The sequence below is a fragment of the Crocuta crocuta genome, unplaced genomic scaffold (genome assembly GCF_008692635.1).
Source record: "Crocuta crocuta isolate KB4526 unplaced genomic scaffold, BGI_CrCroc_1.0 scaffold216, whole genome shotgun sequence".
Lineage (NCBI taxonomy): Eukaryota > Metazoa > Chordata > Mammalia > Carnivora > Hyaenidae > Crocuta > Crocuta crocuta.
The window spans coordinates 1,272,036-1,294,842 of NW_027531504.1; the positions used below are offsets into that span (position 1 = coordinate 1,272,036).

At 37.0% G+C, this 22,807-nt stretch overlaps 1 protein-coding gene across 2 annotated transcripts in view; it reads right to left on the reverse strand.

Annotated features, from left to right (window-relative positions):
* Positions 1-22,807, reverse strand: part of ANO4 (anoctamin 4) — a 342,675-nt gene that overhangs the window by 95,293 nt on the left and 224,575 nt on the right. For both annotated transcript variants that reach the window (XM_077772254.1, XM_077772253.1), the window contains 2 exons: positions 14,742-14,848; positions 2,063-2,118 (listed from right to left, as the gene is read on the reverse strand). In XM_077772254.1, coding sequence (XP_077628380.1) covers positions 2,063-2,118; positions 14,742-14,848 — 163 coding nt within the window. The remainder of the gene's footprint in view (positions 1-2,062; positions 2,119-14,741; positions 14,849-22,807) is intronic.

Sequence of the window (22,807 nt, forward strand, 5' to 3'; positions counted from 1 at the left end):
GTTCTGCTACTTTTTAGCTCGAAGGCCTTAAATTCTCTGAGCTCTGGATTCCTAATTCATAATGGAAAAAAAATACCTGCTTCATTAGACTTCTTTCACGGTTTGAATGAATAAAGTGTCTTGCCCAGAGGACATGCCTAAGACTTAGTTCTCTTTTCCACTTGTCTCAAGACAGAGTAGTTGGTAAATAGCCATTGCTGTACCCTTGCCTTATCCATGCAAAACCTCTAGAATATAAAAGCTGGATATAATCTCAAAATTACAATAATTCAAGTATAATTCAACCACTTCAAGGAACAAATGATGGGATGAAGGGCCAGACAGTTGCGGGTTTTTCTGAGTTCAGTTAATGGCAATGGTAGTTTCACAAACAGAAAAAGTACTTTCTGGAAGTGGACTAATTATTAACATTAACCTAAAAAGTTCTTTCTTGTGGAAGGTGAACCAGGCTGAGAGGCAAGAAACTCAGGTTCTAGTCTCAGGTCAACATAGTCACACAGTGACTAGAGGTGGGCTAAACTTTCTCTAAATCGTTATTTAAATTTTTAACATGAAGCATAGGCAACAATATCTGCTCTTCCTGATTTCCTGCCTTTGAAGGTTATTATGAAGTTAAATAATATAATCAAGCTAAACTCAGAGTAAAGAGTCAAAAGAGCAATTATGTTATTGTTGTTGCTATTACTGATTTGGAAGTTCTCTTCTCAGAGAATAGAGAGCTTTACTGAGATGTGAAAACCACAAAGACACCTTGAGTTACTCCATGGGGTTTCAAAGCTGCATCTTCTTAGACCTCCTCATACCTACACAGATACTTCTGTTACCTACCATTGCTCACTACAGGCAAGGGGTTGGCTGCGGGAGGATGCAGGTGTCACTGAAAACTTTTTGGGGCAATGCCAACTAATAACTACAGGAGGCCACATGATTTTTTTTTTTTTTTTTGGGAAATCTGTCTTCAGAATCACTTGTGTGTGGCTCTAGAAAACCTCTGGGTCAAAATGTTTGCTTTTGTCATACTAAAAGAATCATTCCAAAATGATGTCATGGCAGCCTGTAAACAGGGTCTCAGACCAAAGCTTCTAGTTTCCTTAATGAATAAAATTTGTAAAATTCTCTATGACCTTTGCATGCCTGTGGTATTTAAAACAAGGCAATACTCTAAGCCAAATAATAAAAGGTATCCTTTGGAAAGATTTGCCATTATGAACTGTTGGAACTGTTTTCCAAAGTTTACTGGCAAACTCCTTAACATCATTTCTAGTAGAAGGCTTCTGGAAATCACTCCCAGGAGTTCCAGCCTGGCTAGTTTGTGAGGTCCTACAGGACATGGGCTATGATAATCATTTTTGTGCTGTGTCACACAGTGACTGGTACAAAGTAGGGGCTCAATACTATGAAGAGAAGAACAATCTCTCACCAATCATGAGGATTATGTCCCTAAAAACCTATGTGTAAAAGAGAATTCTGGGTTAAATAACCTAAAATTGAATGGGTAAAACAGAGTTAAGGGTAATCACAATTATATTTACTAAAATCCATCTAAATGACAAAAGCCATGAAGCAAATAAGGAGAATATAAAAATTTATAGAACTTAAATGAACAATAATATGTACAATACAACTCATTTTCATGCATCACCCTTTGCTTACCAGAGACTTTTCAAGATGGCTCCCTCCTACTCTCAAAGGAATAGTTATAAATTTCTTTGTTGCAGAGACTATGTATTTCAGCAACATTTTCCCCATAGGTCTGGTGCCTCATGCAAATTTTCAATGCCTCTCTAATTTTATGACTTGGAGTCCCTCAGTGATTACTCTGAACTTATGCTGAGTGACTCTTGATTCAAGTATTCTTACAATTACATAAATATATATAGAAATAAATCTTTGTTGGGGGAGAGATGTCACAATGCAAGTAGCCCCACCCCCCCCATTATCCACTGAACAAATTAAATTACTCTGAGCAAATGTCATATCAGCAAACTCAATTAATGACTATTCCCAGAAGCTGATTTAATCACAAGAAATGGACAAAGGAGGAGGAAAGGCAGGACAATACCTCATGCAAAGGAAATGCAGCTTCATAGGAGCCGTTGGTCAGCAAACGATTAAGACCTAAAATGACAGAAAAGTGCAGTTTGAACTAACACAGAGTCTGAATCCTCACAATGTTCACGACTAGTGTAAGGGGGGTACTTTTTGGAGCAAGCCATCTAGCTTATCAAAGATGATTCGAACCCAGTTGGGTACTCAGTTTGGAAAGTGTTACTCTCTGCTAGCAAACTGGAATCAAGGGCTGGGAAATCAGATTTTCAAATAGAAACAAAACAGTGAAGCATACCTGGCATAGTGCCTGGCACAGAGAGAATGTACTGAGAAAAGTGGATGCATTTATCATATCAAAAAACCAACTTGAAAAGAAACTGTTAAATAAATAAATAAATAAACATAAAAAAACCACAAAAAAATGACTTTCTTCCAGGAGCCCTTTTAATATATTCATCCAGAAGCTTCAATGTGGATAAATCTAACCCTTCTGCATTGGACTAGTGGTATGACTTTGAAAAAGTTCTCTTGTCCTCAGGCTTCAATTTTCTCACATATAAATTGGGGGAAGGGTGTTGGATATATAGATACTATAAAAACAGCCTTACTGAGGCATAACTGACAAACGACAGATGAATCAGATGTAAAACACACAATTTGAGAAGATTTGACTTCTATATGCACACCTGAAACCATCAGCACAGTCAAGATAGCAAACATATCCATTACCCCAAAGTTTTATCATGCTTCTTTGGAATTGCACTCCTCCCTAGGTCATCTCCAAGGCAACACTTATCTGCTTTCTGTCATTATCAGTTTGCATTTTCTAGAGTTTTATATAAATGGAATCATACAGTATTTATATTTTTTTGGTCTGAATTCTTTTACTCAGGATAATTTGAGATTCACCTGTGTTGTAGCTCATTATTTTCATTGTTGGGTTTTCAATCATATGGATATATGACTATTTGTTTCAATTTTGTGAAATTGTGAAAGAGTTTTTTAAAGTTGGTATTACTTCTTTCTTGAATGGCTCATAGAATTCACAAATAAAATAATCTGGGCCTAACAGACACATGAAACGATGCTCAGCATCCCTCCTCATCAGGGAAATACAAATCAAAACCACACTGAGATACCACCTCACGCCAGTCAGAGTGGCTAAAATGAGCAAATCAGAGAACTCTAGATGCTGGCGAGGATGTGGAGAAACGGGCACCCTCCTACACTGTTGGTGGGAATGTAAACTGGTACAGCCCCTCTGGAAAACAGTGTGGAGGTTCCTCAGGAAACTAACAATAGAACTCCCCTATGACCCAGCAATAGCACTGCTAGGAATTTACCCAAGGGATACAGAAATGCTGATGCATAGGAGCACATGTACCCCAATGTTCATAGCAGCACTCTCCACAATAGCTAAAACATGGAAAGAGCCTAAGTGTCCATCAACAGATGAATGGATCAAGAAGATGTGGTTTATCTATACCATGGAATACTACATGGCAATGAGAAACAATGAAATCTGGCCATGTGTAGCAACATGGATGGACCTTGAGGGTGTTATGCTGAGCGAAATAAGTCAGGCAGAGAAGGACAAATATCATATGTTTGCACGTATAGGAGGATTAGGAGGAACTTGACGGAGGAACAAGGGGGAGAAGAAGGGCGGAAATGGTGGGGGAAAGGGAGAGAGGCAAACCATGAGAGACTCTTGAATGCTGACAAAAACTGAGGACTGATGGATGTGGGGGGGGGGGGGGATGGGCATGGAGGAGGACACTTGTGGGGATGAGCACTGAGTGTTATGTGGAAACTAATTTGACAATAAACTATTTGTAAAAAAAAATAAATAAAAAAATAATCTGGGCCTGCAGGAGTATTTTTGTGAGAAGATTCTAAAGCATAAATTCAATTTCTTTAATACATATGGGGCTAATTAGGTTATTTCTTCCTTTTTTGTGCTTATATACATAAGTTTATTTATTTATTTATTTATTTTTTTAATAGTTTATTGTCAAATTAGTTTCCACATAACACTCAGTGCTCATCCCCACAAGTGTCCTCCTCCATGCCCATCCCTCCTCCCCCCCACATCCATCAGTCCTCAGTTTTTGTCAGCATTCAAGAGTCTCTCATGGTTTGCTTCTCTCCCTTTCCCCCACCATTTCTGCCCTTCTTCTCCCCCTTGTTCCTCCGTCAAGTTCCTCCTAATCCTCCTATACGTGCAAACATATGATATTTGTCCTTCTCTGCCTGACTTATTTCGCTCAGCATAAGTTTATTTTTAAGTTTTTACTGAAATCCCAATTTACAGTGTTCTACTAGTTTCAGGTGTATAATGTAGTGATTCAGTATTTCCCTACATCACCTGATACTCATCACAAGTGCACTCCTTAATCCCATTTATTTAACCCATCCCCCACACCCACCTCCCTTCTGGTAACCATCAGTTTATTCTCTATAGTTAAAAGTCTGTTTCTTGATTTGCCACTCTCACTTTTTTTTCCCTTTTTATTTATTTTTTTCATTTTATTTATTTATTTATTTATTACAAATAGTTTATTGTCAAGTTGGTTTCCATGTAACACCCAGTGCTCATCNTGTATTGCTTTGAGTTAGTACTTTTGCATTTTTTGTGTAAATACCTAGTAGTGCAATTGCTGGATTATAGGGTAGTTATATTTTTAACTTTTCGGGGGAACCTCCATACTGTTTTCCATGGTGGCTGCACCAGTTTGCATTCTCACTGAGAGTGTAAGGGGGTTCCCCTTTCTCAACATCCTTGCCAACACCTGTCCNTTACCAACAGAATCTTTCACAAAACTAGAACAAACAAAACTTTGAATGGAACCCCACAGAAGAAGCTTAATGGCCAAACCAATCTTGAAAAAGAAAAGCAAAGCTTGAGACATCCCAATTCTGGACTTCAAGTTATATTACAAAGCTGTAATGATCAAAACAGTATGGTACTGGCACAAAAATAGACACATATATCGATGGAACAGAATTAAACACCCAGAAATGTACCCACAAGTATGGTCAATTAATCTTCAACAAAAGAGGGAAGAATATCCAGGGGGCAAAAGACAGTCTCTTTTAACAAATGGTGCTGGGGAAACTGGACAGCAAAATGCAAAAGAATGAAACTGGATCACTTTCTTAAACCATACACAAAATAAATTCAAATGGATCAAAGACCTAAATGTGAGACAGGAAACCCAAAAATTTTTCGACATTGGGCATAGCAACTTCATTCTAGATATGTCCCCTGAAGCAAGGGAAACCAAAGTAAAAAATTAAACTACTGGGACTACATCAAAATAAAAAGTTTCTGCACAGTGAAGGAAATGATCCACAAAACTACAAGGCAACCTATGGAATGGGATAAGATAAATGCAAATGACATATCTGACATACACATTCCAAAATATATAAAGAACTTACACAACTCAACATCCAAAAAACAAATAACTCAATATAAAAATGTGCAGAAGACATTAATAGACATTTTTCAAAAGACATCCAGATGGCCAAGAAACACACAAAAAGATGCTCAACATCACTGATTATCAGGGAAGTCCAAATCAAAATTACAATGAGATATCATCTCACATCTGTCAGAATGGCTAAAATCAACAATACAGGTTATTTCTTCTTAAATGGGTTTTGATTAAATTCATCTGTCAAGAAATTTGTCCGTTTCATTTAAGTCATCAAATTTATTGACAAGATTATTCATAATAAAAGATTACTAAAATATTCAGAATATTTTGGTGAGATCACCTCTCCTCTTCCCAGAAATTTAGGAATTTGTGTTTTCTCTCTTTACTTCCTGAGAACTCTGGCTAGAAGTTTGCATTAGTGTTCTATCACTATGTAACAAATTACAAGAAATATAGTAGCTAAAAACAATAGCCATTTATTATCTCACAGGTTCTTTTAGTCAGAAGTCTGGACATGCTTTACTTAAATTCTCTGTTTTGGGTTTCATAAAGCCAAAGTGAAGGTTTTGACTAGACTGCATTCTTACCTGGAAGTTCAACTAGGAAAGGATCCACTTCCAAGCTGTGTCACATTATTGACAGAATTGATTTCCTTGCAGCTACAATATTCCTGGCTACTTGCTTGTTCAAAACCAGCAATGGAGGGAGTGAATCTGTGTCACTGCAAGTTTCTGAGCTGGTGGTAGGCCTAAACCTGTTTAGGTCAGGCCCACCCAGAATGACCTTCCTTTTGATTAAGTCAGTCAAACTGATTAAGAGACTTCACACCTGAAAGATCTCTTGAGCTTTGTAATGTAACAAAATCACAGGAGTGACACAATCACCTTTGCAATATTCTATAGGTTAAATTTAAGGGACAGTTTCTGCCCACACTTGTGGGGGAGGAATTATACAGGGCATGACTCACTGGGAAGTCACCCTGGGTGTGTCTACCACAAGGTTTATAAATTTTTTTTTTTATTATTTTTCCTCCTAAGTAACAGCTTTTGGTTTCAATGATTTTCTTGTTTTTTCTGTTTTCTACTTCATTGATTTCCTCTCTTTTATTATTTCCTTTCATCTACCTACTTTCTTTTCCTTTTTTTTTTTTTTTTTTAAGGAGAAAGGGGAGATCACTAATTTGGACATTTCATATATATTGGCATGTAGTACTATAAATTTCTCCCTAAGTATTGCACTTTTTGATATATTGTGTTTTTTCATTGAATACAACATACTGACTTTTCTTTTGATTTCTTCTTTCACTAAGTTATTTAAAAGTATATTAGTTTTAAATATTTATGAAGTTTCCAGAAATTATCTTCTTATTAACATATAATTCCTCTGTGGTTAAAAACCATACTCTGTATGACCTGAATCCCTTTAAATCTATCAAGTCTTGTTTTATGCCCTCAAATATGACCTATCTTGGTAATGCTCTATATGCAGTTTAAAAAAAAAAAACATATTATGCTCTTATTGGTAGTGGACTGCTCTAAAAGATCAGTTAAGTTCATTGATAATGTTGTCCAGGTCTTCTAACTCCTACTGATTTTCTGTCTACTTATTCTATTAATCTGACTATAATTGTGAAGTTATCTATTTCTCTTTTCAGTTCTGTTTTTGCTTCATGTAGCTTGAAGCTGTAGACTTTTAGGATTGTTATATCTTCCTGATGAACTGACTAAATTCACTTTGATCTCTGTTAATATTCTTTGCTCTGAAATCTATTTTATCTGATATCAGTATAGCCTCCTCAGCTTTCTTTTGGTTAGCGTGGTATAACTTTTCTGAAGCTTCAACTTTTAACCTATTTGTGTCTTTATATTTAAAGTATGTTTCTTGTAGACAGCAAAGAATTAAGCCTTGCTTTTTTTACTCAATTTATTAACTTCTCAATTTTGGATTGGGATCTTTAGAGCATTTACATTCAATGTTCTGTGAATTATGAAGTGTTCCAATAACAGTGGAAATCCTTTGAGGTTCTTTCACTGACTTTGGATAGTTTCCTAGTATACATCCACTAATCAGTTGTCAGGTGAATACTTGAGGGGAGCCCTCTGCTGATCTTCAGAGTTCTCTCTTGGTGGAACTTTCTACTTTGTGGTACTCTGTTCTGTGACCCTAACTGTCTTGGTCTCCTTGCACTCTCAACAACATCTTCTCAACTCAGGCAGGCTACCAGGTTCTGCTTGGGTTCTCCTTCCCTAGCCTCCTATCTGGAAACCATGTCAAAGTAGCAAGCTGAGACAATCAAGGGGCTCACCTGATTTGTTTTCTGTTTCCCAGGGATCCCTATTCTTGGCTGCCCAACATTTGGTGTCTTGAAAACAGTAGTCTCATACTTTTTTTTCTCCCTTCCTGTTTTCTCTTTGATTGTTTCAGGTGGGGGAGTAAATCTTGTGCCTGTCATTCTGTCTTGGCCAGGAGTGGAAGTTGAGTGTGTTGACCTTTGAAGTTTCTTTCAGATCAAGAATTATGCTACTTCCTAAAATGTACCTCAAAGAAGATGACTAGAAGAATGTGTCTCAAGTGACTAATAGGGGAATGCTCCCTATGCTTTAGATCCTGGTTAGAGTTCATAGGCTTAGTCTCACTGGGAGATGAACATGCACCGATCCACTTTTTACTGATGGAGGGTCAATCAATGTTCAGGTACTTTTAATCACAGTAACACAGTATTGTGTTTTTTGTTTTGTTTTCTGGAGCAGTCCTATTTTATTTTTAACTTTTTTAACATTTTTGTTTCTTCTGAGAGACAGCACAAGCAGGGGAGGGGCAGAGAGAGAGGGAGACACAGAATCCGAAGCAGGCTGCAGGCTCTGAGCTGTCAGCACAGAGCCTGACGTGAGGCTCAAACCCACAAACCGTGAGATCATGACCTGAGCTGAAGTCAGATGCTCAACCGACTGAGCCACTCAGATGCCCCCACAGTATTGTGTTTTAAGATGCTTGACGTTAACACTAAATGTCTAAGAAAATATATGAAATACAAGTATCTGTAGGGTTTTTGTATTTTGTCTAGCAGGCAGACAGCCCTCAATAATACCTTAGCAATGAATGAATAAGTGATTATGTGGAAAGCTCTGATTTCTTGGAGTCTCTATTGAGAATTCCACGATCTCAGCAATCAACTTTCAAACATCCCAGATAGTAGAAAAAATAGAATTGACAGGGACCTAATAAGAGACTCTGTTGATGACTTCTGTAAGCTTATCATAATTTATCACAGTCCTGCAAAGTGAGAAAGTAGTTTATACTTGAAGCATACTACTTCACTAACTTTCCCTTTGAGCACCAATTTTGAAAATACAAGTCAATTTCAAGATTTATTTTATGTACTTATATTGTTAAAAAAAATCTTAGTTGATCAATTAATTGCTCTATTTTGAAAATGGATTTCAACAGGTTTGATTTTCACAGTTGTAATAAATTCAGAGTGACTCAGGAAAACTTACATAGTGGTAGTTTACACTTCAGCAAAATATCCTTAGGAATCATATTTACAAATCAGTAGTTTTGAATTATTTCTAATCACTGTTGGCTCATGGAAGATGTCACTTTTGGAAAGAACTTAAGGTAGAAAATAACATTAGATAAACATTATTCTATCAATAAATTAAAATTTCTTCTAATATGTTACTTCTTTTATTTACAAAGCCAAAGAAGACAAGGAAACACTGGGTCAACTGAGCATTTGTAGTGCTACTCCATGTTTTTCAGCATAATGACTGACCCTGTGTTAATAATTTACTCTGTGATTGGTCATTTCTAATTAGATACTCCTCCAGGTCATCATTACCAATTTTCAAAGCACTGAACTGGTGAATGAATAAAGAATATATTCTTTATATATACATATATATACATACACACATACATACACAGACACATATACATACATATACATATACACATACAATAGAATTTTACTCAGGCATAAAAAAGAATGAAATCTTGCCATTTGCAATGACATGGATGGAGTTAGTATTATGCTAAGCAAAATAGGTCAGTTAGTCAAATACAAATGCCAAGTATTTCATTCCTGTATGGAATTTAAGAAACAAAACAAATGAGCAAAGGAAAAAAATAGAGAGAGAGGGGGGCAAACCAAGAAACAGACTCTTAACTATAGAGAACAAACTGATGGTTACTAGAGGGGTGGCACGTGGGGGAATGGGTGAAGTAGGTGATGAAGATTAAGGAGTGCACTTGTGATGAGCACAGGGTGTTGGGTTGAAGTGCTGAATCACTATGTTGTATCACTGAAACTAATAATATATTCTATGTTAACTAACTGGAATTTAAATAAAAACTTAACTAAAAAGCATTGGGTTCTTGAATAGAATTCTCCTTTCATCAAATAAGAGAAACTTTTACAAAGATCGTTTCTTACTAGTAACAATACAATACTTCCTGCATTCTTTCAGAATATTTACAAATCACTGTCTGTCCTTTTCTCTTCATCTTGACAACTTGTAAAAATAGCTCACATTCTGAGATGCAAAAGTTGTTATTGCTGAATGGCCTCATTGTACACAATTTTTGACTGTCTAAGAATGCTGATGGTTAGACATTAATTGTGTTGTAAAGATTTTCAACACAGTTCAAGAAGCACTCTTACTACATGCCAGACAGTGTGCTAAGCAATGATGATACAAAGATGAATATGGCAACGTATTTACAATTAAGGAGTTTACTGTCCACACTAGCAGTTTTTAGCTACAGATTCTCAATACACTAGTGTGTTATAATAAATTGTGAAATTTGTTGCAAGTTATAGCACCAATATTAGTAAAGGCATTGTTTTTAAAAATTTGTATTTTATTAAATAATTTAGAATGGCCACTTCATAATCATTTCATTTCTACTTATTTCCTTCCTACAATTTTTATTATACAATGTTAACTGAAAAAGGTATGATAAAAGGTAAGTGTAATATATACTGTTTTTTAAAATTACATGAGCAAATAGGGGATATTTTAAAAAGTAATTAATGTAATATTTATGTTGTTAATTTTAGTCATTCTGAGACCTGTGAGGTGGTATCTCATTATGGTTTTGATTTGTATTTCCCTGATGATGAGTGATGTTGAGCATCTTTTCATGTGTCTGCTGGCCATATGTATCTCTTCTTTGGAAACGAGTCTATTCCTGTATTCTGCCCATTTCTTCACTAGATTTTTTTTGAATGTTGAGACTGAGAAACTCTTTATAGATGTTGGATACTAACCTTTTATCTGATATGTCATTTGAAAATATATTCTCTCATTCCACAGGCTGCCTTTTAGTTTTGTTGATTGTTTCCTTTGCTGTGCAGAAGCTTTTTATTTTGATGAAGTCCCAATAGTTCATTTTGCTTTTGTCTCCTTTGCCTTTGGAAATGTGTCTAGTAAGAAGTTGTTACAGCTAAGGTCAAAGAGGTTGTTGCTTGCATTCTCCCCTAGGATTTTTAAGGTTTCATTTATCACATTTAGGTCTTTCATCTATTTTGAATTTATTTTTGCATATGGTGTAAGAAAGTAGTCGATTTCATTCTTATGCATGTTGCTGTCCAGTTTTCCCAACACCATTTGTTGAAGAGACGGTCTTTTTTTCCACTGGAAATTCTTTTCTGCTTAGTCAAAGATGGGTTGATCATATAATTGTGCATTTATTTCTGGGTTTTCTATTCTGTTCCATTGATCTATGTGTCTGTTTTTGTGTCAGTACCATGCTGTCTTGATGACTACAGCTTTATAAAATAGCTTGAAATCTGGAATCATGATGCCTCCAGTTTTGTTTTTCTTTTTCAGGATTGCTTTATTAGGGGTCTTTTGTAGTTCCATACAAATTTTACAATTGTTTTTTTTTTCCTAGCACTGTGAAAAATTTTGGTGGTGTTTTGATGGGGATTGCATTAAATGTGTAGACTGCTTTGGGCAGTATAGACATCTTAACAATCTTTGTTCTTCCCAACCATGTGCAAGGAACGCATTTCCAGTTCTTTGTGTCCTTTTCAGTTTCTTTCATAAGTGTTCTATAGTTTTCAGAGTACAGATCTTTTACCTCTTTGGTTAGGTTTCTTCCTATGTATCTTATAGTTTTTGATGCAGATGCAAATGGGATCGATTACTTGCTTTCTTTTTCTGCTGCCTCATTATTGATGTATAGAAATGCAAAGATTTCTGTACACTGATTTTATATCTTGTGACTTTGCTGAATTCATGTATTAGTTCTAGCAATATTTGGTGGAGTCTTTTGGGTTTTTTACATAGAGTATCGTTTCATCTGCAAATAGTGAAAGTTTGACTTTTTCCTTACTGATATAGATGCCTTTAATTTCTTTTTGTTGTCTTATTGCTGAGGCTAAGACTTCCAGTACTATGTTAAATAGTAATGGTGAAGTGGACATCCTTGTCTTGTTCATGACCATAGGGGAAAGACTCTCTATTCCCCATTGAGGATGAAATTAGCTGGGGGTCTTTTGTATATGGCCTTTATGATGTTGAGGTATATTCCATCTATCTCTACTTTGTTGAGAGTTTTTATCAAGAATCAATGCTGTATTTTGTCGAATGCTTTCTCTGCATCTATTGAGAAGATCATATGGTTCTTATCCTTTCTTTGAATTAAGTTATTTAATACACCAAAATTTTAACAGTGGTTCTCTTTAGGTGATAGAATTTTCATAATGTCATTGAAAATAAAGAATTCAAGATAATGAATGGTGAGTTGTACATGATTACTTATTAAATCAACACTTCAAAAGTAATTGTCATAGGAATTCACAGGAAGAAGGAAGAATACCTTAAAGCTGGAATGGCCATGAAGGACTTTAAGGAGAGTACATGTCTCAAGGATGGCTGACTGCTGCAGAGAATATGAGATGTGCTAATCTACAACTGAAGTTAATATATCAGGTTCAATTTTATGATACTCACCTACATAAGACTCTCACTGAAATTATTATTATAGGTGTATTCAGATTTGGACTAGATAGCTATCATTTTCTCTGTATTATATTTAATTTATGCAGTTTATAATCAAAGTAGTTTTTGGCAGCTTCACCATACTAATGACTCACACTGAGCTTGCATTTAACTAAGCCTCTCAAGTCTGTTCCTCTCATGATGTTGTTGAGCAACATTTCTCCCACACTGTACCAGGGTAGTTGTTTTGGGGAATTCGAGTGTAGGACTTTACATTTACAAACTACTAAATGTCATCTTTTGGCTGAGATTTCCAGATCACTGAGATCTCTTACGCTCTTGAATCCAATGACAGACATATTTAATGCATCCCTCCACAATCCACCCCTTCTGAAAGCTTGGTGGGCAGGCTGTTTAAGCCATATACCAGTTATCAATTTATTTGCCCCTTAGTTCCAAATATATTTTCATTGCCTACTTTGCAATAATGGAGCTGGACCTTGTAAATATTTGTTTTTTACCAGACTGTGCAATGTTAGGCTTTGTCAGTAGAAGGCACTGGAAGGACCCTGGAAGAGGAAGGAGTTTGTCTTCCTGGCACCAGTATGCACCCCTCAGCAGGCTTCTGCAACACATGGCTTCTATGGCACCAACTTTCTGCAGTGCATGATGGCTGGTAGCACATGCTACCACCCCAAGGGCAGACATTTCCTTGAACAGTGTCACAGAGCAATGCTGTTGGTGCAACACCTCAGAATGAATGGCTTCCCTGGAATCCCTCTAGGCAATTTCTCCCAGCAACTCCAGAAAACTGCTCTGTCACCTAGTGAACCACAGCTGCACCATTTCCAGTAGAGTCTGGATCACAGCTTTGCTGGAGGGAGACTTTCCAAAAGTGGTGGATGCCTTTAATACCTGCCACTTCTTTATCCTTTAGAGTTCTCTTTACCCTTGACTAGCCAATCCCTGAATACTCCAATCCTCTGTCATAGTTTTTATATTAAACTTTCCCTGTAAAAATTATGTATGAGTTTTGTTCCCTGACTAGATCCTGACTGATATAGGTCATTATTCAAACTATTGATAAAAGGTTTGGACAGAAATAAGGACAAAGCCACCCAAATTCTCCTGATATATGATAATCTGTTTAATAATGTAGAAAATGTGATAAAATATGGAAAGGGTCTCATAAAAATGCCACAAATATGAATTATGAATGTCCATTGATAGATGAGTGGATAAAGATGTGGTGTGTGTTTATATATTTATACACACACACACACACACACAGAAATATTACTCAGCCATTAAAAAAGAATGAAATCATGCCATTTGCAACAACATGAATGGATCTAGAGGCTATAATGCTAAGTGAAGTCAGTCAGAGAAAGACAAATACCATATGATTTCACTTATATGTAGAAACATATAAAGAAACAAAACAAAGAAGAAAGGAGATGAACCAAAAGACAGACTCTTAACTATAGAAAAAAAACTAGTGGTTACTAGGTGGGAGGTGGGGAGGTGATGTGAAATAGGTGACGGGGATTAAGGTGCGCTTATTATGATGAGCACTGTGCACAGAATTGTTGAATCATGATATTGTACACCTGAAACTGACATAACGCTGCATATTAATTATAGTGGAATTTAAAAATAAAGTTAAATAAAAATAAAAAACAAAATACATATATATGAATAATGGAACCTGTTTAATGGGGGAGGTGATTATTTGGAGACTTTCCTCATGTATGACAATTCATCTCTGCTCTTGCCTAGAACAACTTCCCCACCATCTTCCCATGTTGGCCCCTTCTTGGCATCAGGTATCAGTTCAAACCCTGGCTTCTCAGTGAAGTTTCCCTTGACCACTCCATCATAGCTTGATATCCAACCCCCCATCCCTTGCTGGTCTATCTCTGTAACATCATCCATTTCAATTTCTTCATGTTACTCATTGTATTTACTTATTTGTTTATTGCTGGCTTTTAGTTTCTTGACAATATGCTCCCATCTCCCCAACATTTAGCCCACTGCCTGGCACATAATGGGAACACCATAAATATTCACTGAACTAAGAGAATTTCCCCATGATCTTACATACATGAGATAACATGCTATTTTTAAAATATCTATGGGTGCTATTAAGATTTTGCACTTGTGAGTTATCTATCAAGGAAATAGAGGTTTTATAAATCTTGAGAAGTTATAGAACTGATATAAACTTTATAAAGCCAAAGGAAAAAAGTCTTTAATCCCCCAAATCAAATGTAGCTTGTTACAGTAATATGCTACTTACCAATCTTGTTTTTTCCTTCTTCATACTTTATTCTTTGTAAAATGTGATGTACGATTCTACTTCTTGTGGCATTGTTGAAGAAAGTGTCTTTGTTGTGTATGATGAAGCTGCACACACATATTGAAAACACAAGCTGAAGGTTAATTGGAGGTGATGAATCTAATCTTTGACATAATTTGGTGTTACTCATACAGAGGTGTCTGATTAATCAGTCACAGAGGGTAGGTCTGTAACAGCATGAGAGAGTCCAGAGATCACACCAAGGGCAGGAGGCTCACAAATCTCAGTAGTTTTGGTTCTTAGTCTCCTGAGCATTAATAGAATTATGTCAGGAAGGAGCTGACGCTAAACACAATTAAGAATCCTTAAACTCGTAGCAAGTCTAGGCCTCATATCTTGTTTATTTTTGTTATTGTTTTTTTTTTCTTTCAGTAAGGTCATTAGATAAATTCAACCAAAAATTTTGTTTTTATCCCCTCTTGTCTTCTACTCCACTTCCTTCCATGTTATCTCAACCACCTGATTTTTCAGAAATTTTAAATCTCAAACTGGTTTGGGTGGTGGATATAGGAGATAGGTAATAAGCTCTGGTCTGGCTCAGGGCCTCTGTCTGTTCCATTACCATGTTCCTTCTGGATGGGACTCCTCTCCTAAAGCATATACTTCAAGTTGCTTTCTTTCTCAGCCAATGACTGATCCAGCCTCTAAAGTTTCTTAATGGGCTCGCGCACGCGCGCGCGCATGCGCACACACACACACACACACACACACACACACACACACACACACACACCAAGACACTGGATTTTCCAGTAGATGATCCTACCCTACTAAGAGGTTTTCCAGGTGACCGTGCTTCCAGAACCACATAGTCCACCATGAAGCGGTCATGTCTTCCCTTCCCAGGAATGTGTTAAGCGGTACAATATTAGAGATACTGCAAATATAATTGCTTCATAAATTGTAAAGTTTACTAACTCAGCAAACTTTTATTGGGTACCTCCTTTGAGTCAGACACCATGCAAGGCATATCAAGGTTGGCAGCCATTACCTTCAGAACCAATCTCAGAAGTCACTTTCCCCAACAGGCAACGTCACCCCTCCAACTCCACTGCTCCCCAGCAAGAGTTTAGTACTCCCTCCTCTGTGCTCCTTCTTATTTTGTAAGCACTTCAATTTACCATTTTTTCTGTGTTGTCATTTGTTTTCATTCATTCATTCACTCATTCATTGAATACATGTTTATTGAGGGCACTGTCTAGGGTATTGATTACATAGTAGTAAACAAAACAAAAACTTTGTCTTAGAGAGGCTTACAGTCTAGGAAAAAGACAAGTCATAAAGGAAATGAACATGATCATGTGGCAGAGACAGACAGAATCTACCTCCCTTTGCATGTCTGTATCCCACACAAGACTGTAAACTCATTTAGGACAAAAGGCTCAATCATACTAATTTTTGTGGTCCCAGGATCTACTGAGTGGCTGGTACAAATACAGGTACAGGTTGGGGCGCCTGGGTGGCTTAGTCGGTTAAGCGACCGACTTTCGCTTAGGTCATGATCTCGCGGTTTGTGGGTTCGAGCCTCGCATCAGGCTCTGTGCTGACTGCCAGCTCAGAGCCTGGAGCCTATTTCAGTCTGTGTCTCCCTCTCTCTCTGACCCTTCCCTCTTCATGCTGTCTCTCTCTCTCTCTTTCCTAGAAATAAATAAAAATATTAAAAAAAAAAAAACAAATATAGGTACAGGCTTCTGAATAGCAGTAAGTGAGGGCCTTTGAGGTTTACATTGGGGAAATTGCTATTCAATGCTTTTCTTCAAGCAGATGGATGTCCAAGAGTTGTACAAATGGTGGAAGGAAGAAATAAAACTGGCTTAGAGAAGATAGTCCAGGCATGGGTTTTAGTTCGGGAACGGCTGAGAACATGAATTTGCGATAACATATAAGGGGAAGAATGGCCAGAGAGTATGAAGATAAAATGTAAATCACATGATTCCCTACAGAAGTATTTTTCCTCTCACTGTTACCTCCCCAGGATTCTGTTATAGAAAACTGTTCTCAGAAAAAGTAATCTGACTTGGTGGATGACAGATAAATGCTATGTGTGTGAATGAGAAAGCTGCAGAGCTTATCTTGTATTTTCTTTAAGGTTTTCTGAAAACATTTTATTGCATCAAAGAGGAAGAGAGGAAACCAAAAGTTACATTGAATGCAGTTCCTTTTATCTTATCCTCCTTCTGCTTTTCCACCTTATTTAAGACAGACCATTCCATTTTAATACCAAATAAAGATGCCATAAAGAAACAGACAGATAAAAAAAGCCCATTTTTGACTTACAATACTAGATGAAAACTGAAAGCTGGTAAGCATGACCATCCTTGACAGGACAATTCTGGCCTAAAAGCCCATGTCCCTCCTCCATTAAATGGTTTTCTGCTTTCTTCTCCTTTTATAGCACCACATTACATTTTGTGAGCTCATGTAATAGTTCTCTGTAATAAGCACCACAGATGAGCTTCAAAATTTTGTTTTCTTCTTCCTTATATCTAGGTTATATCTGGAATCTGGAGATTCTGTAGTGGGAACAAATATATAGGGCATGTGCCAACCACTATTCTAAGCACTCCAGGTATATTAACTCATTCAATCCTTACAATAACCTCGGACATAGTATTTTATAGCTCCATCTTACAGGTGAAGAATAAGAGAAGGCAAATGATGCATCCAAGTCATTCAACTAAGGGAGAGAGGCAGGATTTCAACTCAGGCAGTCTGGCTCCAGAGGCTGCCCTCTTTACCTTTTCTACTCATTTCCCTGTGTCAGAAACCTCTTGACTCCTGAGGACTGATTCTCCTTGTGATCAGCCCAAGAGCTGCTTTGCCTAGAATGCTTCCTTTGCTTCCAGTCATTCTTTGAGCCTCAACTCAGGACACATCCCCAATGGCCTTTCTTGACCTCCCTCCTCTGAAAAGGAATGTGGTATCATAACAAGAGAAGGAAGGAGAAACCATTTACTAGAAGAGGAAGATGAGTGTTAAGCTCTAACATCACCCCTGGATTCCCCTTATACTTCAAAGTGAGAGAGTCCACAGACTTAACCCTAGCTTTGTCACATACTATGTGATATTGGGACTGTCCCTCAACTTCCCTGGATCTTGGTTGCCTCATCTGTGAAATGGGGATAACACCATAATCACTCTCATGGCATTTCTGTAGAATCAAGTGAGATGATGAGCACTGGAGAACTTCACTGTCTGGTGCTTGATGAGCTCTCAGAGTTAGCTGTCATCATTGCTGTTGCTTCTATGACATCATATAGAAATTGCCTGCATACATACCCAACTTCTCTGGATGAATTTGAGGGCATGGACCAGTCATGCTTATCTCTATATTTCTAGCACTAATACAGGGCTTGACAACTGGCTCAAATAAGCTGACCTTCCAGAGAACACTTGCTAACAGAGCTGAGACTAAATATCACCTCTTTATAACTTGGCAGCTACTTCTTCCTGGAAATATTTATACCCATTTCATCTTTCCAGCTACCACCTGAACGATTCTCTCTACACTTCCAAAGAGTATTCTTACAGGTTGTGATCAATGTCACTCTTTCAAACTGAAGGGCTAAGAAAAGGCACAGTGATGATTCTTGACATCATTGTTCTCAAGCCTTCCTTAAGTCACTCAGCTAAAGCAACTTTCTTCAAATGAAATCACACACATACATGCATGCACAAAGTAAGCTGAGCTGTTCAGGCAAATTTAAGACTTGGGAGCTCAGTCTCTGAGGTAATGGGGCTCCACAAAGGCTTAGAAACTTTGCTTTCATACATTACTGATGGGTCAGCAAACTAGTACAAATTCTACAAGGGTCATTTGACCAGGACTATCAAAATTATATATGTGTGTGTGTGTGTGTGTGTATATATAAAATATGTGATACATATTTATATTATATTAATAGCTATATAATTNNNATAATTATACTATATATAATATATACATATCTTCTGACCAGCAATTCTTTTAGAAATTTATTCTAATACAAATACACTTACCCATGTGCCAAGTGACAGATAATCATAAACATTCATTATGGCATGTGTTATTATAGCAAAATTCTAAAAATGACCTAAACAATCCATCAGTGGGGGTTAAGATAAGCAAGTTATTGTACAAGTCTACAGTAAAATACTTTGAATCTGTGAAGAGATGGAAACTGTTCAGTGTAGATATAAAAAACTCTTCAAGACACTACAGGTAAAAAACAGATTTAAAATAGTCACACAGCTATTTGTATCAAAGATAAAAACACATATAAGGAAGATATAAACGTAATGATGTATTTATTTACTTGCATATCCACAGGATGACATGGAAAGGACACATGGCCATCCAGAAATACTAGCTGCCTTTGGGAGATCTAGGTGGCTAGAAAGGAAGGAAACTTCACTGACACACTTGGGAAATTTTTATCATATGTAAGTACCGCCTATAAAAAAACATGATATATTTTGTTAAAAAATGTTTGTTTATTTTTGAGAGACAGAGACAGAGCATGAGCAGGGGAAGGACAGAGAGAGGGAGAAACAGAATTTGAAGCAGGCTCCAGGCTCTGAGCTGTCAGTGGAGCCCGAAACAGGGCTAGAACCCACAAATGGTGAGATCATGACCTGAGGGGATGTCAGACACTTACCCGACTGAGCCACCCAGGTGCCCCTTGTTAAAAAAAATTCTAAAGGGAAAATGGAATTTCTTTCTGAGTTTGTTTTCCCCTTTATCCTGAAGGGTGAGAAGAGGAATAATTCTGCGATCAAGGCTCTACACATACATCTCCTTCTCCTAATCTTTAGAGTGTTTATGTAATATACCTGAAGTCACACAACCGAGTAATGATTCAAAACCCATCTGTCGGTTCCAAATTTTCCCATTCACTTGTGAAAGGAACTGCTGAGAGCACATGCCTGTCTGCATGCCTGTGTATGTGAATAGGACTTTCTGGACACTTTCAACTTGCCCTGTGAGGAGGGCCCTGATGACCTCCATGTCAGGTAATATGGAAATCTGAGTCTGAAGTTCCCACTGTCTCCCTTCCAAGGTCCCTACCCTCCAGAGATAAGCAGCCTTCAGTTTAACTTGATGAGCCTCCCAATCTCTTCCCTGCTAGAAAGGGCTAAAACTGGAATAGAATATGCCATGAAATTAGGTTTTAGCTATAGAATCCCTGAGGCTGTGGTTATTTGTACTGTTTAAAGTTCTTCTGCAGCCAACTGGCCACAGCAGTGTTGTAAAGCACTGAGATATGCTGGTTGTAAACATTCTGCTTGTTCTGTGCAAAGAACTGTCCACTGAGGGTGTTACTTGTGGAGGTGGGTGGTAGATAGGAAGGGATGTGGATGTTATGCATATATGTATTTTGAGTGAGGGTAGTGCAAAGGTGAAAAGAACCTAGCTTCTCTCCTCAGAGAAGCCTCTAATCTTATTAGAAAACAAAAGAGAAATACACAAAGATTCAAGGGTGTGAATTGGGAAAAGGTGTTCATTACAGCTATGTATAAAATTACAGACTATCGTAAAATGTTACTTTTAAAGCAAATGCAAAATCATTTTTAAAAAACTTTCCTCTTAGGCAATATCTTTTAGAATATGACTATACTTTCTTCACAATTAACTTAGTATGAATTACAGTCCAGTACTATTGAATAGAAATTTCTGAGATCATGAAGATGTTCTTTAATTATGCTATCCAATATGGTAGCCACTACTCACATGTAGCTACTGAACACTTAAACTGTGGATAAACAAATGAGAAAGTAAATTTTTATTTTTACTTAATTTTAACTTATTAAAATTAAAATGTAAATAGTCACATGTGGCTAGTACATAGACAATTGCCTCAAATATGGATGACAGTGTGAGCAAAGCCTCAATAATGGTATCCTTATCTGGCATCTCCCTTTGATCACAAACACTGGAGCAGGAGATTGGGTAAGGGGTAAAAATGCCCTTCAGGACTGTATACAGATCTTGGGTTCAAGTCTTCCTCTTCAAATGGCTTTGGGGAGGTCATTGAGTTTCTTTGGGACATAGTTACTTATCAGGAAAATGAGGGTCATTATCACCCAAGGATGGGGTGATGAGACTATAAAGTATTGAGACAGATCATCAAACCTCATTGGTAGATGACTGGATAAGAGACAATTCAAACCCAACACATCCCAAACAGAACTCTTGATCTATACTCTCGTAAAGTAAAAATTTGCTTTCCTCCCCTCATCTTTTCTATCTTAAAAAATGCCACTGTGACACATCTAATTTCTCAGGTCACAAACCTGAGATGCATTCTATATCCTCTATTTCTTTCATGTCCAATTTCCAATCAAGTTCTTCATTCTTCCCAAATGTTATCCTGAATATGATCCTTTATAACAGTCTTCGCGTTGAAGTTGTTTCTAAGAGCACTGTAAGAGTTTCCTGACTGTTCCAATTTCACCTCCTTCCATTAGTTCATTCTCTACATAGCAAGGATCTTTTAAAACATAAATACAATCTCATCTCTCTTCTGCTTAAAACTCTGCACCAGCTTCCCATATTTGGAATAAAGCCTAAAACTTCTTTCCAAGGTCTACATGTTCCTCCGACATGGTCTGGTCTTGCCTACGCAAGTGTGCTTCTCTCTTCTCCTCTTCGTCTTGTTCATTATAAACCAGCAACATTGCCATTTCTTCTGCCCTTGAAAAACCTCAACTTGCCACTGCCCAGGGCGTTAGCTCATGTGATTCCCAGATATTTGCTCAACTTGTTTCTTTCCAACATTTGGGCCTCAACTTAAATGTCACCTCCTTAATATCTTAGCTAAGGCAGTTACTCTCCTATCCCATAAGCCACACACTCTCTCTTCCATTACCTTGTTTTATCTTTTTTCTTGTGTTACTTTCTGAACTTTTGGAGGTGGGGTGGGAGGAGATGTATCTACATGCTCATGTCTAACTATCTTTCCTTATAGAATGACTGCAACCATATATTGACTCCAAATGGAACCAGGGGAAGAACTGGCCAGCTTAACCCAGCACAACTGCTGGAACAAAAGAATCATGAGCAAGTAAAATGGGTTTTAAGTTACTAAATTTTGTGGTAGATTGTTATGTAGCAATCCGTGACCAATGTGTCAGTCTTTTCTGATGGCTAAAATTTTATTAATTCATAATACAAAAAGGAAAGTGAAAGCTAATGCCTTAAAATAAATATTTCAGAAAACTTTCTCAATTATACTTTTAAATAGAGATTTTTAACAAGGAGAAGCAAAGGTGATACAGTTAACTGTCACTTAAATTATGTCCTCAAATTAATGAAAATCTAAGTAGGAATAAAGCAACCAATTAATTTTTTATGTGACAAGGCCTATTTTGAGATTTTTTTTTTTTTTTTTTTTTTTTTTGGCTTTAGGCACCACAGTGCAATAACTAACTTCTTAAGTGTAATTGTTAGGAGTGAAAGGAGGAGATAATTATCAGACCAAATATATGATCTACATAATATTCAGAGTTCTGACCATTTGGTAAAGATTTTAAAGCCTCTTGGTAGGATTAAGGTGATAAGCTGCTGAAACCTAAAGCAATGTGAACACATTTTTCTTAATCCATTGGTCATTTCTAATTATACTTCATGATATCATCTTTTCTATTTGAACGTTAAACACAAATAAAGAAATACTTGCTCTTGAGACTTCCAGATAAAATGGAAAATTAAACACTTGCATTTAATTTGAATTTCTCTCAAAACCCCATGCAAATAACAGTAATGTATGTGTGTGTGTGCATGTGTGTGTATGTGTGTTTTTACATACAGGTATAAACCCTCAAGGAACAAAGACAGCAGAAAGCAACAGTAATAAAATGTTGGAATGTGTAAAGAAGACAGACAGGTGGTAACAGAATCCTAAACCAGTTCTGGACAAGACCAAGGACAATCATATTTATACTCTATAAAATCTCATAAATCTTAAGAATTGGGGCACCAGTGGCCTCTAAAAGTGGGGTGAAAGGGGCGCTAAAATAACCACTAA